Source organism: Lynx canadensis, chromosome E1 (assembly GCF_007474595.2).
Source record: "Lynx canadensis isolate LIC74 chromosome E1, mLynCan4.pri.v2, whole genome shotgun sequence".
NCBI lineage: Eukaryota > Metazoa > Chordata > Mammalia > Carnivora > Felidae > Lynx > Lynx canadensis.
Window position 1 is genome coordinate 36,429,693 of NC_044316.2, and position 23,885 is coordinate 36,453,577.

At 37.3% G+C, this 23,885-nt stretch overlaps 1 protein-coding gene across 3 annotated transcripts in view; it reads left to right on the forward strand.

The window, feature by feature from the left end:
- The window catches only part of SKAP1 (src kinase associated phosphoprotein 1), a 287,749-nt gene that overhangs the window by 50,941 nt on the left and 212,923 nt on the right, over window positions 1-23,885 (forward strand). For all 3 annotated transcript variants that reach the window (XM_030296974.1, XM_030296975.1, XM_030296976.1), the window contains exon 3: window positions 6,838-6,863. In XM_030296974.1, coding sequence (XP_030152834.1) covers window positions 6,838-6,863 — 26 coding nt within the window. The remainder of the gene's footprint in view (window positions 1-6,837; window positions 6,864-23,885) is intronic.

Consider the following 23,885-nt stretch of genomic DNA (forward strand, 5'->3'; position numbering starts at 1 on the left):
TGATGCTAGAACAAAGGAGAAGGGATATTTGAATGCAGGTTTTCAGTGATGTGGTGAAAGACCATAATCATTGACTAATTGAGGAAAGCATGTAGATCTCTTACTGTTGGAATCCGAGTGGATGTTGGATTGACTGTGGGAGGGATTTCATGTAGTGAAAGTGTTATGGAAGACTCTACTGGTGAGTAAGGTTTTGTTTTATTTCTTTATTATTGTCTGGGAACAGACTTCCAAAAAATCAATACTGTCAACATTGGATAACAATGCTTGTTTATTATTTAATGAAAGCTGAATTGTGACCAGTTCATAAGTAAGAGAACATTGTGTTGTCTTCCAGAGTAGGTTTCTAAAATTTGTGGGTATAGCAGGGCACCTGGGTGGCTCAATCGGTTAAGCATCCGATTTCGACTCAGGTCATGATCTCAATGTTTGTGGGTTTGATCCCTGCATTGGGTTCTGTGCTGACAGCTCAGAGCCTGGAGCCTGCTTCAGATCCTGCCTCTCTCTCTCTCTCTCTCTCTCTCTCTCTCTCTCTCTCTCTCTGACCCTCCCCTGCTCATGCTCTGTCTCTTTCTCAAAAATAAACATTAAAAACAATTTTTTAAATTTGTGGATATAGTCTCAAGACCACAGAAATATTACGTCCAAAAAGAGAACCTATGAACTTATGGCAGATCCTTCTGTTACATGAGTTATATGCTTCTCTGCTATTACCACAGTATTTGTTATTTACTATCTTAGATTGACATCTGTTCGTGTATAAATATCTCATAGTTTAGACCAGATTGTAAGCTTCTTGTAGGCAGATACAAGGTCCTGTTCTTTTGATGGATTGAAGGTACTGGGCTAGATGGGGCACCAGCTCCCCTCCAGGGGACTTCCCATTCCTGCCTATTTCTGAGACTGGTGCCCCAACCCCTGGGTCCCAACCTCTGAGGCCTCCACCAGAGACTTCCACCAGATGGTGCTCTTTTCCCATTTCTGTTCTTGGGTGTCGTTGGCCATATTACCCTTTGCCACTTGTCCATTCTTTTTGCAAGGTAGTAGATGAAACACTGGTACTAGAAAGAAAATTTGAAATCAAGTGAATCTTCCAAAGTGAGAAATGAAGTTTTAGGAAACATCTGTAGTGTACAGACTATTAGTATTGTTCACAAAAGCCATTTCCTTGGTCATATATAACTCTCTACATGTGGCTGATCAAGGCCATTTGCAAGGGTTTTACTAGTGTTATCAACTTGCCATTGAAGCCCTGGTCAACCAGGTTTCCATTTGAATTCTAAGATTCCATTACTAATATCAGTATAACACTTCATTCTTGGCAGTCTGTTTGGAGACAGCCATTACCAGAGAACAGAGATAGTCAAGAGGGAAATAGAAGTCATCTCTGGACCTTGAGTATCGCAGACAGCCTATCCATTTAGAAGGCACCACGGTTTTGGTATAAAAACCAAAGTTCAAATTTACATCCTTAAGAAGAGATTCAATTTTGTTTAGCAGGTGGCTTAACAAGACAGAGAATGTATGATGTGTTTTAAATTTCCATAAGTCACAGGTAAAATAACACCTTTAATAGTTTAGTTGCAAAAAAAAATCATCTAGATGTTCTAGATTTATAACATTACAGATGTTGGCCTTTCTGGGTAGCTATTTTATAATGTCATTGCAACCTTATTCATCTAACCCAGAGGGTCTTATCATTTTGGAGGAAAAGAGTTATTGACATTTTTGGAAATCTAATGAAGTTTATGGACTCTTCTTCAAGGGAAAAGAAAACATAGATTGATTTTAACCCATAATTTTAGGGAGTTTATGAGTCTTCTAAAGCTCAACTATGGACTCCAAGTTAAAGATGTCTGGTCTAACTACTCTCTGATGCTAAACTGTCTGACAAAACAATTATACCTTCTCTTAATAGTAGATTTATTTCCTATAGTACAGTAAATAGAAAAACAGTTAATGTGGAATTTAAGAGCTTGAACTCTGAGCCAAGGAGACCTGGATACAAATCTTGGTTCTGCCATTTAATAGCTGTGTGATTTTGGTCAAGTTTGTTGGCCTTCCTGAGTTTCAGTTTCCTTATCTGTAAAATGGAAATAGTAATAGTACTGACCTCATAGGGTTTTGATGAAGGTTAAATAAAATAATACATATAAAATGTATACATAGCACAATGCCTAGCATATGTTAAGTGCTGAATATGCTAACCTTTGCTATAATCAAGAGATGGAATTATTTTTCTTTCTGAGATATTTTCAGTAATAGAGGATAAAGTAGTTTGTCTTACCTACTTCACCAGGATCTATCTAATTAGCTAGCTAAGGGGTGAAAGCTCTGAGTACTTTAATCTCAATAACTATGTTCATTGGTTAGCTCCATAGTCAAGAATTTGATACCCACCCCAACTTTCCAGTCTAATTAAGAGTCAGTAGCTTCATTTTTAGCAGACATCTAGTGTTCTGTGACTCTTGAGTAGCAAACTAGACCAGTTTGTTTGCAGTTTGAAAGATACTGAAATATATCAGCAGGTGGACTCTATGTATTTTAGACACCATTTTGTCCATGGCACCAGAGCAAAACACTTGTCATATACAAGACATTCGACAAGTATTTGTTGATTGAGTGACTGAATTCTGTTACAATGGTAAAATGTATCTAGAGAAAAAAGTGAATTTTGCTGAGTGTTTTTTAAATTAGATTATATTTTTAAGACTTTCCTCCTCAATTTTTTATGAGAGTGCATGCTCTGGAACTAGTTGCTAAAATTGGAAACTTGTCTGCCTCATTACGTGCCGAGTAAACCGTGAGCAAGTTATCTCCCCTCTCAATACCTTGGTTTCCTTAGTTATTAAATGAGCATAATAATAGGGTTACACAGTGTGGAGGAAGTGGGTTCATATAAGAGAAGTATTTAGAACAGTGTCCAGCAATATATTCGAGAAATCTTAATGTTGTTATTACTGTCCTTGCTATTACTACTACTGCTACTGCTGCTGCTATAGATTCAAGATCCCCTCAATATGGTGAATTCAATTTATTTGTTGTTACCTTTCCCTAAGTTTCACTGAAAACCTAATTTAAAAACACAAGTAGAATGCAACAAATATTGCATTGCATGTTAAGTAACTAGAATTTAAATAAAATTTGGAAAATAAAATAAAATAAAATAAAATAAAATAAAATAAAATATAAAATAAAATAAAATAAAATAAAATAAAATAAAATAAAAATAGCAAACTTTGTCTGACATGTAATGTAACTGTAAATTTTCTAGGCTATTCTGCCTAGCCGACCGTTAGGAAATTTTATTCTTCTATTTTCATTTTTTGAGGAACAAGTAAAGATGGATTTGTTTTGACTGAATGTGAAAATAATAATCATCAATATGGTTGCAGCATTTTCTCTCTGCTCATTCTGTGCTCATCTTTTTCCAGTTCCAAATATCATTTGCATGGACCTGATGATGTTGAGTATGGATATTGCCGCGGAGTGATAGCTTCCTTTTCATATTGAAGCTGAAGCTTCAAAGGGAAGATTAAAGAAGTGTTTGTTATCTATCTGCACAGGCCTGATATGAAATTCTCAGAGGCTTTTAGGATAAACACAACTCTGTGTGTGTGTGTGTGTGTGTGTGTGTGTGTGTGCGCGCGCGCGCGCGGGCATGTGTGCATGTGCCTATGCTTTTTCTTCTATATAATTCTATTGTGGTATTTGCATTTTGGTTTAAAATTTCTAGTTTCAGACTTGTTGGAGTCTCCAGCTAAGAGATAATTGTTTTCAGAATGAAGGAAAAGAATTAGAAGCTGTTGGCTGGATTTGACTAAATGCCTCCTAAAGAGCATAGAATTCTCTAGTGTGGAGTCATCTTTCCAGAGAATGTGATGAAGGCCATCTATAGGATATGTTTAATGAAACAAGATCAAAACTTTAAATGTGTTGTGTTCAGCAAAGAATAATCCATAGTGCCCTGCAGTGAGGGATGAGGTTGCTCACCTTCTCGCCTTACTTCTAAAAAGAAGTATCCTCTGTGAGCTGTGGGGTAGAGGTGTGTGTATGAACAAACTTCTTGAGGGTTGTTGCACAATTAAGGCTTAGGGTAAGAAGAAAGGGGAAAGGTAGGGTAGCAGGATTGTTTTATACCTTCTGAAAATGAAGGGAACTAACATTCCCCTTCATGCCATTCCACATCAAGTTCTACATATGATTTTTATTGGCAGAAATATTTAATTACAACGTCATCAAGATTAAAGTGGATTCTGCTTTTTAACATCAACTAGATAGACCTGCTACTTTATTTAATACCATTAAGCTGAATTATTTCTTTGTAATCAGCCTTCATATGATACAGCTATGATTGGCAAAAGCAATACTCTTGGTGGGGTGCTTGGGTGGCTCAGTCAGTTGAATGTCCAACTCTTGATTTTGGCTCAGGTCATGATCCCAGGGTTGAGGGATCAAGCTCTGCGTTGGGCTCCATGCTGAGTGTGGAGCCTGCTTAAGATTCTCTCTCTCTTTCCTTCTGCTCATCTCCATCCCCTTTAAAATAAAATTTAAAAAATAAAACATAAGCGTTATGTGAACTTACAAGATCTTCTTAACTAAAAAGAGAAAGCAGGAACCCAAGGGCACTTTACAGTAGGTAGAGAGGGGAACTGAAGATATGTGTGTGCATTGTAGTAGGGGTTGTGGGGGAGAGAGGACAAAAGAAGAGGTTGAGATCATCAATAACATATTTTGCCTACTTAATAATTTGCCAAGAGTTGGCCTTTAAACTGCCACAGCATGGCTCCATTTTTTTTTCTGGGTCAATAAATGAGAACCACATTGGTTAGCAAAGTTCCTGCTGTTGCTTTCATATACATTTTGGCAAGAGAAGTGCACACACGCATGCATGCATACATGTGCGCACACACATACACATACGCTTGCACAGACTCACATTCTAATTTCTATTTCTATTGAATTGGAGGTTGGGTAACTATAGGAATCAGGGGCTAGAGCTGTGGCACAAGAGAAGATGGAAAGTTGCTCATCCCTTTGATGATTTGCTTGATTAGCTGTTTTTTATAGAAAGGAGTTTTATGGAAAAACTCTTCACAGTGGCCAGGTACAGTGGGAAGCTGCGCTGTCTGCCAGGGCGAGATTGACCCATCATACTAATTTATGCAACTTAAGTTACAGCCACTTTCAATCTCCATATGCCTTTATATCAACATGGACACCCTTCTTCCCAGCTGTTGCTGCTTTACCCTTCCCACCTCTTCCTCCTCTTATTCCCTGTCTTTCCACTGCACATGTCAGAGCTGTCCTGAACTTTCCCTGCCCTATCATCCAAGTATCTTACATTTCTCTTCATCTGATCGCCAGCCCGGAACTGTTCTGGGAAAAGAAAGGAATACGAGAAGTCAACCAGGAGGCTTCACCATCTTCTCTTCCTTATCTTTCGTAGTTTCCCACAAATTCATCTTGAATTATGGCAACATACTCCCCACTTATCTCCTTCTTTTCCATTTTCTGAATTTTTGTCTTATAAAGAAATAACCTAGGTACTCACTGGGATGATACTCTCTCAAGTAGACTCACCTTATTTCAGTTGTGGGTATGCTGGAAGACACTCCATTATTACCTATGTATTGCCTTTTCCTTAATCTTTTTTTGGGTTATGGATTTCTTTTAAGAATTTGATTTAAAAAATAACTCTGGACTCTCTCCCAAGGAAAAAGGTGCTCAAATGCACATACACATTCCTGAGACGTTAAGATGAGGATAGAAAAATATTCATTCTATTTAGTGGCATGGAATTCACTATGTCCATGACAGGAATTAATGTGTGGTTACTATAAGCAAGATTGGAGTATGTTGGGGAGCGAGTGGGAGGTGAGAAAACAGAGAGAAACTACAGACAACACTTCTTGAAAATTTCACTGTGATATGAAGGGAAAGAGGATAGCAGATGGAGGGATATGAAGAAAGTGAGGGAGGGTTTGCTTTATTTTTATACAAGCATAAATACTGAAGGAAAGGGCCACATTGAGAGGAAGAGGTTGAATATATACAAAAGGAAATCAATACAGAATAATGTAAGGTTCCTGTGAAGGCAGGAGGAAATGGAATCCAAAGTACAGTAGACTTTTGTGGGTAGCCGCCATATATAACATTGCTTCTATGGGGGAAAGTGCTATTAGATTCCAAGTAGGTGACTTACAAATGATCCTTTCTGCTACTGCCATTTCATTAGGTTTAAGACTTTAAGGGTTGTTGGCTTTGCCAATGATACCCCAAAATAAAAGAGGCGATGGAATGACACAGTGAATTGTAAGAGCCCCAATCCTGGCATAGACACTCAAACGTTAGGTGACCTTAAGTCAGTTGTTTGGGTTTCACCTGTAAAATTAAGAATTTATGCCTAGAAGTATTTGAGGATGTTTTGGGGGGTGAGGGGGATGCTGTTTGGCTGTCATTATAAGTGGGAGTGCCACTGGTGTTTGGTGCCAAGGACCAGTGATGCTGATTGTCCTGTAATACACAGGACAGGTTGTCACAACAAAGAACTGTCATACTCAAAGCCTGTAGGGCTCCTGATGAGAAACTCTGGACCATGGATGGCTAGGTAACCTCTTAGGACCTTTCCAGCAATATGGTCAAAATTTTCTGAGTTACAGTGAGTTAAATGTTGCCTTCAGGCCATTGAGAATCTTCCAAATCTCAGGGACGCTTTGGTTTTTCTCAGAGTGAGTAGTGGCTTGGCTGGTTATTGACTATTTAGCAAGCTTTTTGGGCTAGGTGCTGTATCTACCATATGTTTGACTTATTTCCATTCTTTTCCTTGTATTTCAGGTACTATTGGGATTTTCAGCCCCAAGGTGAGTGCTTTTTGACCATTTATGGTTTCACACTAAAAATGTGTGGATGGTATTGTTTACTTCTGTGTCTTCTAAACAAGCTTCTACACAGAATGGTATTAGCCATATCTAAGGAAAGTTAGTGGAGTGTTTAATTAACCTTCACCCTGCTGGGCTCCCCTGCCCTGCTTTTTAGCAACAAGAGGCTGTAATGCATCTGCCTTCTGAGTGGATTGGTGCTAGATTATTTTATCGAACCAAAGCTATAATATGCTTTTACTCCTTGAGCTTTGTTAGATGCCAACAGGATCCAGTAGCATTCAAATAAAATGGTGGCCGAGTCCATAATAAAAACCTTGGGAGGGCTCCAACTCAGCTAATCCTTCATTTGCTCCAGAAATAAATTCCAGTTTGTTACCTCCTTGGTCACAGTGGTCTTCCACACAGCCTGCCTGTCTGGCAGCAGAGAAATGTCAGAAATAGAGTAGTGTTGAAATTCCCACTAGAACAGTGTTATCACATTTTAATATGAGCCTCACTGCAGCCTCGGTGCTTCTAATTGCTTTCAAACCATTGTTTTCCTGCTTTTGCTTGATGAACCCAGCATCTGGCATGATTCTAAAAACTACAACAGACAGCTGTGTGCAAAATTAAAAAAAAAAAAAAGGACAGGATTAGAACATATTTTTAAAAGGTTCAAAATTGGATTTTTTTTTGCCTGAATTCAGTTTGAGGGGGTGTCTTTCAACTATATGCATTTTTTCCTTTTTAGTACTCTGATTGAGAATGTCAGAAACCTCATTCTGAATATTGATTATTAACCTATTATAAATGGGGGATTTTCATTTTTTTCAGAGAATCACAGAGTGTTTTAGATCAAGCTTGCAAATAGTTTTATGAACTCTTTTGCTCTAAAACTTTTTTTAATCAATTGCAAACTTTTCCAGGTTTTTTTTTTTTTTTTTGCTCTTAATATTGTAGTGTATCCATTGTCAGTGAGCAGTAATACCATAGAGAAATTCAAATTGTGAGGAATGATACTAGTTTTATGAAAATTTTAATTTTCCTAGCTCACACTTTTAGTGTATTTCAAGTCTATATAAGGTTTTCTTTAAAAACAGTCAGAAATAAATACCTTACACTTTTAAAGGCTTTTGACTCTTGTACATTGGTTGTAGTATTTATAATATTTTTAAATTTATAATATTTTAAATAATGTGATGTATTACTGTGTATCTCACTGTCCTAAAGCATTTATGGCTAAAAACATAGACTGAGAATAGAGAATTATATGTACTAATGTAGCAGTTTGCTTTGCAGACTATGAAATATGCTCTTCAGGCAATGGCCCTCTATAGTTCAGGGTTTAACAGATGTTAACCAAAATCCACAGGGGCTAGAATGTGAATGTGAACTGGCAGAAACGAATGGAACTGTGAGAGTAGAATTAATTACCTAAAGGAGAAATAAAGAATTAGTGTCAGAGATACGGCATAGTAATGTGTTGCGAAGAGAAGATACTTTGGAGTTTAACACAGGAGACTATATGGGACCACAGAGACAAAGGGCAGATCTTACCAGATTCTTGTAGTGGTGGCATTGCAGTCACCTTCCAGTTTATGGCAACTTCTACACAGCCTTTCTCTCTTAGAGGACAGAGGTAGAGTAACCAACGGAACAATTGAAGAGTTTACTTAGAACAGACAACTCTATTTGCTTCTCAACAATGATTGGATATAGGTAGCAAATTCTTTGCTCATTTGGAAGCACAAGTAAGGAAAGATCAAGTTGGAAAACCCATACTGATGTCTTGGCCCCAGCCTTGCTCTTCCCCCTAAGACATTTTTTTGACGGAGTATCTTTTACCTTGCTCTTTGGATCAGATCTTAGCTGATTGCACATTCAGAAACTGGCAGAGTGTGCGGGGCAGGAGGGCACTAACAGGTCTCTGGAAGGCACTATAGGACATTTTAGGGATATGAAAAGAATAAGAATATGTAAATAAGAGAACAGCAGGCAAAAGAATTTAAAAAGCCCTGGAAGACTAGGGAGTATTGGGAAGGGAATGAGAAAGGACAGAAATGATGGCCTCAAACTTTCTTACCATTTTTATCTATGGCAGCATCCTCATGCAGGAAGGTGATGGGATGAATTTTATTAACTCCGTGCATTTGCCTAAATACACACCTGTGTTCTTCAGGATATTTGGACTAAACTAGAGTCTGGTGCCTGGGAGGAAAATAGTTCTTAATTATAAAGGATCTCTTATTTACACATCTCTTTAGTAGTACACATTTAAACATCTGGTTATGGGAAAGTCTGTGATGAGTTGGTACAATGTGTTGAAAGGGTCACCTTTGAAGAAAGATGCTTGGGAGGATGGACTGCCCCGAGATAGAAAAGATTGCAAACAAACTCTTTCTTACCCATCATTCCATTAAACCCCAGGTTTAATGTGGTAGCAGGGTGACCATTGAATAGTGTTAGGGAGAGTCTTGTCCCTAGTCTAGAGAAGAAACATGCCATGGTAGAAAGAGCGTGGACGTTGAGTCTTGACAGACCTGGTTCAAATCCCACCCAAAACATTTAGCTAAAGGTCATGTGACCTTAACAAGTTGCTTAATTTCTCTGAAACTCAGCTTCTTTATCTATAAAATGGGAGATGCTCCAGACACTGTGCTAAGTCCTATATATGTGTTCTCTTATTTGATTTTCAGAACAGCCCTATGAAGCAGGTACTAATAAACCCATTTGACAGACATGGGCACTGAGGCACAGAGAGGTTGAGAATTGTTCAATGTCGTGCCCCTCAAGGATTCTAACTTGGTCAGGCTGACTCCATGGCATATGCTTTTTTTTTGAGATAGAATTCACATAACACAAAATTCACCCTTTCAAAGTATACAAGTCAGTGGTTTTTAGTATAGTAAGTACAGTAAGAAACCTCATGCTCATTCATAGTCCCAGAGCCCATGCTCTTCGTCACTGTATTTTACTGTCTCATTTGCAGTGCTGTTACGAGGACAAATGGTAATATGTGTAAGCCCTAGCACAGTACCTGGGCATAGTGAACAGTGAGAAAATGTAGTGTGCGTTTACGAGTGTGTTAATGGCAATTCTTGCCCTCACATTTCCACCCAAATTTTCTTATTGGCCCACAGTCACCTTCCTGAATGATGTTTGTTAACAAAGAATGAAACATGGGGAAAATAAAACATAATCCAAATAGTTTATTTTCATGTGGAAGGAACAGAAGTGAAAGAGCTCTTTTAGTGAGCTCAAATATGATTGGAGAATGTGGGAAAAGCTTTTTATTTTTATTTTATTTATTTATTTATTTTTTCAACGTTTATTTATTTTTGGGACAGAGAGAGACAGAGCATGAATGGGGGAGGGGCAGAGAGAGGGAGACAAAGAATCGGAAACAGGCTCCAGGCTCTGAGCCATCAGCCCAGAGCCCGACGCGGGGCTCGAACTCACGGACCGCGAGATCGTGACCTGGCTGAAGTCGGACGCTTAACCGACTGCGCCACCCAGGCGCCCCTTTATTTTTATTTTTTAATAAGACATAGATTCCTTTCACAATCCAAGTCCTGCTTGCTTTAAGAACTTGTTTTTCTACTTAATGTTTCACTTAAAGTTACAAAGAAAATTCACTGGGATCTTTGCCGTAGAGCTTTTACATTTCATGAATCAGGTATCTAAAGCAAGATATTGATCAGATGTTAAACATTAGTTTTACTTTTTGGATATAATGACAGTATGACTTTGTGGCATTAAGCAAACTGATATACTTCATTTTGTTTAGCTTCCCTTTTTGTAAAACAAGTTAATTACCAACAGTTATAGTTTAATCAGATTTGAATTACAAGGTATAATGTTTTTAATTAGAAATTTATTACTGGAAAAACATTATCATGAATAGTAGAAAAATTGCCCACCATGGACCCAGAGCCTAAAGCAAATGACACGATATTTAAATAAAAATTTAAGAAAGACCATATGTAAATATATATAACAACAAAAATATTTTTTTTAATCCAGTGGTCACTATGAGCCAGTGAAATTTCTTGCCAGCTTGAAGATTCTTTGAGTATCTTCATGAGGGGTGTGGAGAGTTTCTGAGAAAATTATTCAGTATATTTTAATATGAAAAATTTCTACTGTGTGAACCTTAAAAACCCTATTATGAAATGGCAAGCCTATATCCCTTATCAAAGTAAATTGCCTAAAAATATAGTTTGGCATAAGCAAATAATGCAAAGTGAATAAAGAAAATGTTATTATAAAGCCTTATTAACTGTAGGCTTTAAGAGATGTAAGGGGCACCTGGGTGGCTCAGTCGGTTAAGTGTCTTGATTTCAGCTTAGGTCATGACCTCGCAGTTTGTGAGATTGAGTCCTGCGTTGGGCTCCACGCTTACAGTGCAGAGCCTGTTTGGGATTCTGTCTTTCCCTGTCTCTGCCCCTCCTCACCCCCCCCCCCCGTCTCTCTCTCAAAAATAAATAAATAAACTTAAAAAAAGGAGATTTAAAAGGCATATCAACTAATGTGTAGACCTCATTTTCATCTTGAGTCAAATAAACTATAAAGAATTATATCTGTGAGAGAATTAGAAATTTTAACATTGAATAATTTATGTTAAGAATCTACTGTTGACTACATCAAAGTAAAAAGCTTTTGCATGGCCAAAGAAACCATCAACAAAAAGAAAGGGCAGCCTCCTGAGTGAGACAGATATTTATTTGCAAATCGTACATCTGATAAGGAGTTCATTCCAAAGTATATAAAGATACAACTTAATGTACAAAAAAACCCAAACAACCTGATTAAAAAGTGGGCGAGGACTTAATAGACATTTTCCAAAGAAGACACACAGATGACCGACTGGCAGGTGAAAAGACGATCAGCTTCACTCATCATCATCAGGGAAATACAAATCAAAGTCACAATGAGATATCACCTCACACCTGTTAGACTGGTTAGTATCAAAAAGACAAGAAATACCAAGTGTTGGCAAGGATGTGCAGAAAAGAGAACTCTTACATACTGTTGGTGGGAATGTAAATTTGTGCAGCCACTATGGAAAACAGTTTGGAGGTTCCTCAAAAACTTAAAAATGGAACTACCATATGATCCAGCAATTCTGCTTCTGGGTGCTTATCCAAAGAAAACAAAAACACCAATTCAAAGATGTATATGCATCTCTCTATGTTCACTGCAGCATTATTTACAATAGCTAAGATATGGAAGTAACCTAAGTGTCCATTGATGGATGAATGGTTAAAGGTGATGAGGTAGATTTATACAATGGAATATTACTCATCCATTAAAAAGAATGAAATCTTGCCATTTGTGACAGCATGGATCGACCTAGAAGGCATTATGCCTTCTGAAATAAATCAGTCAGATAAAGCCAAATACCATATGATTTCACTTATATGTGGAATCTAAAACAAATGGGGGCACCTGGATGGCTCAGTCACTTAAGCGTCCAACTTTGGCTCAGGTCATGATGTCACAGTCTGTGAGTTCGAGCCCTTCATGGGGCTCTGTGCTGGCAGCTCGGAGTCTGGAGCCTGCTTCCGATCTGTGTCTCCCTCTCTCTCTGCTCCTACCTGGCTCGTGCTCTGCCTCTGTCTCTGTCTCTCTCTCTCTCAAAAATAAACATTTAAAAAACAAAAATAGAAAAATAAACAAAACAAATGAACAAACAAAATAAAACAGAAACAGACTCATAGATATAGTAAACACACTGTTGGTTACCAGAGTGGGTGAAATAGGTGAAGGGGATTAAGAGGTACAAACTTCCAGTTATAAAATAAATAAGTGACAGGAACGTAATGTACAGCATGGGGAATATAGCCAATAATACTGTAATAACTTTGTATGATGACAGATGCTAACTAGACTTATCATGGGGCCCATTTCATAATATATGTAAATATTGGATCACTATGATGTACACTTGAAACTAGCAGGAGATAGTATGTCAATTATACTTCAATTTAAAAAGAATCTATTGTTATTATTTTAGGTGTGACAATGGTGTTATGCTTATATATATATATTTTTAAAGAGTCCTTATCTTAGAGAGATATACACTGTGATATTGAAAGATAAAGTAATAGATGTCTGACATAGTATTCAAAATAGTATGGGAGAGGAAGGAAGAAATGGGGTGGGGGTGTATATTAGACCAGATGGATCATAAATTGACTCTGATTGTTGAGGATGGATGATGTGTACATGGGGGTTTATTGCACTGTTTTGTCTTTTGTATGCATTTAAAATTCTCATAATGCAAAGATAAAAGAAAAAGAAATCCAGGTTGAGAATTTTTTTAAATGTGACATTATTCTTATATTTCTATTGTAAGAACTAGTACATTAATGCATTAGATATTTTATGTGTCTTGGGCACAAAATACATAGAATAGTTAGCCTTTTTCAAAAAAACCCCCGCAAGTTTAATGTTTTGTGATGGAAAGAGCATGAGTTTTGACATCAGAGGTAAATTTGAATGCCAGCTCCTCTACTTACAAACTGTGTGAGCTATGGCAAGTGACATAACCTCTTCATCTACAAAATGTTGCTAATAATATCTACTTCATAGTTATTGTGAGTTGTAAGAAATTATAATGCTATGACAAACTCAGGGGGAGTGCTTGCTTCCTGGTAGTTACTTACTACACACAAAACCAAAGTATTATTTTTATGTTTCAAAGGAGGTCTATGTGAGTAAATCCATGCATAGAACTTAAACAATATGTACCTCATGTCTTCCCATAAAATTCATCTATTCCAGCTGAACCCTAGTATAGGGCCATGTATATATTTGTGAGGTTTGCATTTAAAGGATGTATGTGCAGGATTTGTATTGGTAGGCACTTCTGAGGTTAGATTGATGAGCTTGCTGCTCTGTAATGTCTGAGACATGTTGAATCGAAGCAAAGATGTCATTTAACTTCTCGTCTCTTACTATCACATACTTGGGGCATGTAGTTATGACAGCTACAAGAAGCAAACCATTAACGCAGCAAAGAAACACCATCTTAGCACTAAAAAAGGAGAAAAGGGTCTCCCTTTGAAGTTGGAGAGAAGTGTTTTTAAATTGATGGAGTGTACAGTGATTTTACTAAGTTTTATTTATGAAAATACTCTTTGCATTCATGCCAGAAGGCTTTAGCACAGTCGTAAGTAGGATTTATACAAAGAAACACAGCCCAAATTTATGACGTGTTTGCAACTGTAAGAAAAAGTCTGAATTTACAATATTTGTAATTTATTGTTAAATATCTTTTCTATCACTATTCCTGGAATGCTAATATTTTATAAACACAAGTGTTGGTTATGAACCTAGAATATCCTAACTTATACTACTTTTTATAAAGAAGTCTTCCGGAATGTTTTCTATGTCTTTTGGGGATTTAATAACGGGAAATGTACACAGGACGAATACTCTTGCCTTTGGCTTTAGCCCAACCTCTTAGCATCAACAATCTTGACAGCTGCTTTTGTGACTTGACTTCCTTTAGGCCTTTCCCCCTTTCCTTTTTTGCTACATTTTATACAAATTAATCTGTAGAAAGTGGATATACACACAAGTTGTTTCTGAAGTTAATTACTGACTTTGATACCTTTTCAAATATTTTACTTCCTATACATCTACTGTTTGGTGCATTTTTTTAAAAAGAGTGCACCAGTATATTTTAAAATTAATACACTGTTTTGTAGCTATTGCCAAAAAGAGTTAAGATTTTTCTTTAATGAAAAGACTAATTTTTTTTTCTTTTCAAGGTTAAAGTTTTCTAAGATTTTTATGTTCTTTCTAAATTCCCTATTCTGGAATAGATGATATTGAGATGTAAGAAAAATAATTGAAAAAAATAAAATAAAAAATAAAACCTATTGTTGGTCAAAAAAAGAACTGGATTTAATACAGTTGAAGGAAAAAATCATTGGAATCAGATGATGCTGCCTTCTGTGTCCTCTACACCATGAGTTATATGTAAGCATTCCTTAGAATAGGAAAGACTCCAAATAACCTGAATGTCTAGCATTAGGGGACTAGCTGAATAAAGTACGTCACATCCATTTAATGGAATATTACATACAAGTTAAAAGAACATAATACATATAGATGTGTAACATGTAAAGTTCTCCAAGGCATATTGTTAAATGAAAGGGCAATTTGGGCACACAGTGTACAATTCTCTGTGTGTGTGTACATGTATCTTGCACATGTGCTTGCTTTTTACTCAGGTATAGAATATTTGGGGGAGGATACACATGAATCTATGAACAGTGGTAACCTCTGCTGAGGGGGATATCCAGATGAGCGGAAGAAAGAAGCTTCATTATTCATATCCTTTGGTACTATCTGAATTTTCACCATGTGTATATATTATTTTTAACTAAATATTGGTTAAAATGAGAAATGAGATAAATCTATATATGCTGATATGGAAGAACCTCCAAGATAAATGAATGGGAAGAAAAGTAGATTACAGAACAGGACAAATACTAACATTTGTTTAAAAAAAATCCACTAACACAGACTCTTGTTACATTGAGATAAAAAATTTATGGCACACTCAGAAACCCCCAGAATGGTTACCTCTGGAGAGAAGAACCAAGAGAAGCAAAGGAAAATGAGATTTCATTATATACCTTCCTGTAATGTTTGAAATTTTTTGCTCTGGGCATGTTTAACTTTTTTTTAAATCTAATAAAGAAGTTTACTATAGTTGACAATACTGTATTGTATATTTGGAAGTTGACTAGAGTAGATCTTAAAAGTTCTCATGATAAGAAAAAAAAATTTGTAGCTATGTGAGGCGATGGATTTTGACTAAACTTACAGTGGTGATCATTTCACAAGGTATACAGATCACGATTTTGTCCACCTAAAACTAATACAATGTTGTATGTCGGTTATAGCTCAATAAAACTGGAGGCAAAAAAAAAGCTCACAAAACGACCTCATTTAACACAATAGTGAGCTCTTTTTCAGTAGAATCATGATTTGGTAGTTTCATGTCCGTTCAGATATTTTTTCCCTCTCCTTTACTTACTTATTTTTACATTTGAATTTACATCAGGCAGAATCCTGATGATGGTATGAAATAACGGCATTCTCTGTTGTTTAGTGTTTGAGGGCCAGCAATATATACGTGTGTTAGGTTGACTTATCACTTAAAAGTGAATTTAAAAATAGATAATAAAGTAGTATCATATAATACCCATGGTCATCGATAAAGAACACCTTTCTTACCCCATCTCAGTCTTTTTTTTTTCCCATATGTGGTCATTAAAAGTTCATGAAATTTCTTGTTTTTATGCAGATGCAAAGAATGAAACTGATAAATAAATGACTGCTTTAAGTTTGATTAGTCTGGGAACTTTTGTTGAGGAAAAAAAACATATAAATGATTTCTCTTGGAGAGTATTTTCCCTGGATAATACAGAAAAGTATGTGAGGAGTAGTTTCTGAACCAAAAGTTTGGGCATAAGAACTAATCTACTTCAGGAGTGCTGCTTCTAATGAATTCTCATGTTCTGGACACAAAATATTGAGAGAAATGTGTAATGTGAGGTAAAGTGGAACATAACATTTTTCGCTTTTCTGCTCAAAACTTCTGTAAGTAGGTTAAGTCTTTGGACTTGAACCCCAGTGAATTTGTTTGATATTTGGAGGCTAAATAATGTGATGGTCGAGCCTAATTATACAGCAGTGATTTTTCGCTGTGCTGCCCATCAACACATACTTCTCTCAGAAACTTGTTTAATAGTTACTGTTTACCAGGATGGCTGAAGTACCACTAATACAGGAAAGGGATGGCTTAGTTATGGACAAGGGAATTATACGATATGCAAAATGAAGCTTCCAGTTCCTGCTGACTCTTGTGAGGCAAAGAGTAAGAGAACCAACCTTCACACGTACCCTTGTCAGCTGACGTGTACTTACGCAGACTTGCCAGCCTGACCCGGTTCTTGATCACAGTTCATCACCAGACGGCATTTTCCTAAACTTAAAATGCAACACCCACTTACCCTCCTTAAGATTTGTGCACTTTCCTCGTGTTAGCAATACCCTAATGAAGAAGCAAACATAAATCTTAAAAACAAGGAAATGCTCTTCCATGTGAAACTTCTGTTCCAAAAAGGACCAAACATTGAATGGAATTGTTGGTAGTGAGAGATTTTGGTTGTTGATGTTGTTGTTATGTGTTGTTATCATACACGAACACCTCTTTTTGAGGTGAGGTAGGCGTGGGGAGGCTGAACTTTGTCACCCTCTGCCATTTCAGCGTCAGTGGTATTGGAGGTCTGTATTACTCAAAGACAACTCACCTTCTCTTCAGTACATTAAAAGTCATTTCATGTCCAGGAGCACCTGGGGGGCTCAGTCGGTTAAGTGTCTGACTTTGGCTCAGGCCATGAGCTCCTGGTTTGTGAGTTCTAGCCCCGCGTCGGGCTCTGTGCTGACAGCTCAGAGCCTGGAGCCTGCTTCAGATTCTGTGTCTCCCTCCCTCCCTGCCCCTCTCCCGCTCACACTCTGACTGTCTGTTACAAATAAATAAACACTTAAAAAAAAGTCATTTCACATTTTCAGGCCTGCTGATCTTACCCACAGTCTATTCTTTATTATATGTTGTTTTATTTTTACTCTTTGGATTCTTTTCTTACATCTGATCTTCGCCCTATAGATCATGGAGTTCTATTCTTCTTTAGCAGAAGATACTGGGGTCCAACTGGCCTTACGGTTTCTCTCAAGAAGAAGAGATATGGGTAAACTAACTGGGGTATAATAGATCCTAGAATGCATCAGGACTGGAAGTCATTGCTAAAGACTACTACAATTTGTTATTTGGGAGAAGGAAACAAAAAAGATGGGAGGAGAGAGCGGGATGAACCAATAGTCATAAAATTGCTGCATTCATATGTAATTACATCTTTTTTGAGGCATTTTCCTGCTGTGAGACTTAAAAGATGATAGTGCCAGAAAGGAAGTACATTCTTTAATTAAGCCAGGTCAGAACTGCATTTGGGTGTGAAGTATGTTGGCCCATTTTCTATGAGGCAGGGTCAAAAATACCCAGGATTCAATAAAATCAAACAGAAGATGCTGGGAAAAAATTTCAATATATTGATAGGACAAAACCCAAAGTTTTCGGTAAGACTTACAAAAGACTATCTTTTGTAAGCATGAAATCCATGCCAAAAGGTGTTATTTTAAAAATCACTGTAGGGGCTCCTGGGTGGCTCAGTCTGTTGAGCGTCCAGCTCTTGGTTTCGGCTCCAGTCATGATCCCAGGGTTGTGGGATTGAGCCCTGGGTTAGGCTCCACCCTGAGTGGAGGGATTCTTTCCCTCCCCCTCTGCTGGGATTCTGTCTCTCTCCCTCTGCCCCACTCCCCAACTTGTGTTAGTGCTTCTCTCTGTCAAATAAAAAAATATATAAAAAATTAAAATTAAAACCACTGCGACAACACTACTCCAATAAATTTGAACCCGTGAATTGAACCAGCTCCTTCTTCGCGAAATCACTGACCACATTTGGCTTTGTTGATCAGTTCAATGCCTAATGTGGTTACTAGCATTACTACTATTTATAATGATTTATACCTTTGATTATAGATTTACTTCACCCAAGTAAAGAAAAAAACACTAATTAATAGCATATGCCATAAATCCAAGTCATTGACGGTCATTCAGTATGCTTTGCCTTTGAGTAATGATCATGATTTAGGAAGCATACAGTTTTGAAGACTGTACAGCTCAGTGGATTAGAACAAGAGCTTAGGAATCAGACAACAAGGGGTCAAAGCCTAGCTCTGCCACTTATGAGTCACTTATGTGACTTTAGGTAAGTTATTTAATCTCTGTGTCTCGATTTCTTTATCTGCAGCTTTGAGATAATAACATACCACAGGATTAGCTTGAGAATTAAATGAGATAGTATGTGAAGAATCTTGACCTAGAGCCTGTACCCAGTAAGCCTTCAGTAAGCTGTTGTATTGTTATTCTTGCTATAGCTTTCTCCTGTAAGTCAAAGCATGTGGAGAATTCAGTTGAATAGCTTCATAATAAGAATTAAACACTGAAAAATACAGTGGTCCAAGGAAAACAGAACTATGAACCAATAATTCCAGGTTATGATTGCCTGGTTGACATATGACAAATGCGTTTATTTTACATTGTATTTATCCATATATACCAAATACTTAGGTTTACATGTTTTGAATTCTGTCAAAGTCTCATTACTATTGAAAATATTCTAACCCAGCAGGCTCCATTTTAGTACCAGTTGAACGATAACAGTAGTAGATAGAATGTGTTATTATAAAGCCAGAATGATTGCTGACAGGCTATAATTTGCTTTATGAAGTGTGCGTTGTCACATATACAATTATCTGGTTTGTATTTGTTGCTGCCAGCCCCCCAGTTTGTTAATGTCCAGAAGTTATGCCTTATGTGAAACCTAAAAAGGGTTAAAAATCTCAGCGTTTTCTGGTGGGGGAGGGGTAGGAGCAGGAAGGTTCACTTGGTGGCTACCTTTTTTTTTTTTTTCTTTTTTAAGAACTAGGATGATGCTACACACTGCAGCCCACCCTACTGGTCAAAATGAAAAACTGCATCATAAAAGACCACTTTTTAGAAGGAGGGGGAAAAAAAACTTTTCAGTTTGTTCCCCTGGGTATTTTCCTGTCCAACCCCCCACTGACAGGTGTAGTTCATTTCTGAAATATTATTAAGCTATGCTGCACTTTTGGTTGTTGGATTCACAGATGTTGTAGTGACTGTGCTATAAGCGTCTAAGCAATTTGATTCCATTTCTAATCATTTGGACTGCTATTCTCTGCAATGATATCCCTAAAAGTTCTTAAGAAGGCTGTTATTCTCAGCATGTTGAAAATAATACAATTAGTAAACAGTATCATGAGCTAAAAAACTTAACGTTAAGCTCAATTTATTTCTTGTACATTCAAGATCTAGTTGGAGCAGCTTTTTAAAAGAATGATAAATGGGAACTTTCTTTACCTGACCTATCATTTGTTCTGTAGACTTAATGACATTCAGTACTATTACACTCACTGCCAGGGCCTTGGGGGAAAAAAAGAATATTTATACATTGAGTTATGGCTAGATGTTGGGGGGCGGGGGATGGCCAGGAAGTCAGGCTGCATCGAATGGAGAAGAATTTGAGACCTTCACTACACGTGGATTAATCACAAGGACTAACCACGTAAATCCAAATGGATATTTAGAAATCAGTGAAGCTTCTAAGATGTTCTGTGGGAAACACCATACATTTTCTAATGCATGAGTGTGTGCAAAATGTTATCTAATTTATAACACAAGTGTTGACAGAACTTTAGCTTTGGTGTTGCAAATGGGCTCCATAACATATTTACATGTGAGGAACATTTCACATATATGGGCACATATGTACCCAACCTATTCTAGTTGGTGTTATATTCAATAACTTAGGTGAATGCTTATAATAAGGAATAATAAGCAGCAGTTTTTCTAATCTTACCTTAGTTCAGCTTTGGGAACTGCATTACCATTAAATTGGTCTGTGAAAACCTGGCAATATTAATGCTATGAAGCATGAAAACTAACTGGATTTGGATCAGGGACCTTTATTTATAGCATTTTCTTTAGGATTTATTAGTTTAAAGAGGGAGCTGTGTGTCTCATGGGTTCTTAAATATTAAATAGAGTCAGAAGTCGTGTGTTCCTTTCCAACAGCAACAATAAAAACAAAGAACAAAAAATTGCAGACAATTCTACATTAATTTCAATTTCCTGATTTTATCCAGAGGTACTTGGTGAAGTGATAGCAAACCCTAGGAATTTTGAACCACACCATAGAAACAGTTGGTTGCAGACGTGAATAAAGTCTTTGTAATAGAGCTCACAATTAATTAGAAGTAAAAGATGATGGCTTCATACTAACGTGGAAAAACCATTGAGCCTTTACATGTTGAATAAGCAAACATAGACTTATATGTTTTATCTATTTGTTAACTGTCATGTTACTTTTTATGCCTAAACTGCTTTCGGTCTGTTTTCAGTTCTTTGGTAAAGTTGTCATTATGGCCTGTTTTTGTCCCTAAATAGTACCTGTAAGTTAAGAATCAGATGGGTTTGCTATGAGTCAAAATAGTTACAAGGGGAACATCATCATGGTTCATTTTTTTCCCCCTGTTTTATTTGGAATTGAATTAGGAAATGAAAGTTTTTAGCAGTCTAATTCACTTCTCCATAAAGTTTATGGAGCAGCAACAGCTGGTTGAATCCATGGCAGAAAAAAGCCAACTTCTAGTGGCCAAGCTATTGTTTCAGAGTTGGGGGGGGGGGTGGGACTCATTAACTGTTAATGAAAACACAGGGAATAAAAACAAATAGCACAGAAACCCTAGCAAATAATTACCTCACACCTGACACAAAGCTGCTTTATATTTCTGCTCCAAACTTCAGAAATTCCCAACTTATCATTCTATGGAGCATGGATGAAATTGAGTTTGACTCTCAGGAACGAACAATAGAGAAATCATCCCCCTTATAGGCCCCTCAGCACGATACTCAGAGGAGAACCGCCATTGAATATACTGAGGAGAGTATCCGGTGCCCAATTCTTACAACACTTAGGGTAGAGCAGCAAATTACCAGCTAATAGCAGATGAACACTTGATATAGTTTCCCCAGATCTTGTACAGAAATACAAAGAAAAGGGACCAGAGGTGGTGGATGTGATTAATGGAGATATTGTGTGTTAGAATATATATCTGTGTAGAAATATATTGATTCTGGGCAAGTTGCAATGGGAAAGTGTGTCTCCAGTGGCAAGGGGTCTTGCTTGTGAGAAAGCCACTCTAAGCAGATGGAGTTCTAAGCCCTAATTGTAGAGCTGCTGAATGGAAGTGTCTGTCACTATAGTTTGTGATCATTTATGTCTGATCCCACTGGACAACGGTAGTGGCCACTTGGAACTGCGATTCTCAGAGCTGCAGATGAATCCAGCGACCACTTGCGGTTATGTTTTAAGGAAAAATGATGTTCTAAACTTAAACAAATCCAAAATGACCACAGTAATTGCTGGTTCTCCTATAAAACTTTTCACCCATGCATCTTGAGTAGTTGTAATCATTTTAATTACACGGGAGTGTCTATTTATATACTGTTATAGGCTTTTTTCTGTGTGTGCCCAAGGGAGTTGGGCCACTTGATGTGACACTAAAAACACTTCTAGCAACATTTCCATCATCAGGAACTAATTATGCTTGGAAGTAAAACATATTTTTAAATGTTTCCCCCACCACAACCATTTTTAGTACTGACCCAGGCTCTGTTTTTGCTGCATCGAGTTGTATACCTTTGCTGTTGATACTTTACAAAAGCACGGCCTTATATTTGGCACAGGAATGGCTGTTAAAAGCCCCCCTTGGGTAACTATGTCCAGAAACCATAGGAACCACATGGAAGTGACTTTTCCATTTGAAGTTGATAAATCAAATGCCAAATTCAGGCAGGTATTTTGGACGAGATTTTTTTTTTAAGTTTATTTATTTTGAGAGAAACAGAGAAAGTGTGAGTGGGGGAGGGGCAGAGAGAGAGGGAAAGAGAGAATCCCAAACAGGCTCCATGCTCAGCACGGAGCCCAATGCGGGACTCGATCTCACGAATTGTGAGATCATGACCTGAGCCAAGATCAAGAGTTGGATGCCTAACTGACTGAGCCACCCAGGGGCCCCTGATGAGGTTTTTTAAGTGGAGACTCTAAATCCAATTGAATTGGATTCTGAAACAGAAAAAGAACATTAGTGGAAAAACTGGTGAAATCCAAATAAAGTCTATAGTTTAGGTAATAGCAGTGTACCAATGTTAATTTCTTGGTTTGGACAGACATAGCCTAGTTATATAAGAAGTTGACATTGGGAGAAGTTGGGTGAAGGGTGTGCAGGAACCCTCTGTACTATCTTTGCAATATTTACAATAAATCTAAAATTATACCAAAATAAAAATTTCATTTAAAATACAATAAAACAGGGGGCCCAGGTGGCTCAGTCGAGCGTCCAACTCTTGATTTCAGCTCAAGTCATGATCCTAGGTTTGTGGGATGGAGCCTGTTTGGGATTCATTCCCCCACCTCTCTCTCTGCCCCTCTCCCCCACTCGTGCACTCTCTCTTTCTAAAATTAAAAAATTATGCTCTGGTTTCTCTTCAGATCACATAAATCTTTCACCTTTTACTAAAATTAAAAAATTAAGTAAGTAAGTAATTAAAACACAACAAAACAAAGTCCCTCCTGATCTGCTTATTTAAAAAAAAAAAAAAGTCTGGAATGCTAGAATATGTAAGAGTAGTTTTGCAAATTTCTGAAGCCAGCAGAAAATTGAGTCTAGAATGATAGTTGATAATGTTCAGTATATCCTACAGATGTTAAATTTTGCTTGGCAACCCAAACTGCTACTTCTTCTTCTTTTTTTTTTTTTTTAATGGATTTTGGTTTGGCTCAAATTTTTAAAATTCCTTTAACCTCACAGCTCACTTTCAGGTTACTTGCCAAAGCAGTCCATTAGGTTGTATTGATAATATAATTTCAGTGGATTTGCAGTGATGTAAAATTTGAGTCATTTAACCTTCAGTCCAGGTTTTGAAAATTTTTCTGGTTATAAAGGCGAAATTTCGCAGTGATACTTTAAGCATAACCGTAATCAGCTTTGTATCCTGATCAGTAGCCTAATAAAGGAGAGCATTTCTTCTGGCTCTGACCAGCAACTACTGTGTGAGGTGGTGGTGGTGGGTGCTGTTGTCTTGTTTTAAACTTTTCTTTTCCACCATAAAGCCCATAGTTTATTTCTAAAGTCCTGTATATGCAGGTGTTCAACTCAGTTATGGACAAGCTACCTACCATTGAGTATTCGTAGAGGAGTCTAGATACGATCATCTAATTTATGGAAAGAGAAGGCCACAGCCATTCTCTTTTCATCATTTTATATCCTCCCTATCCTTCCAGTTTAATTGTAGGA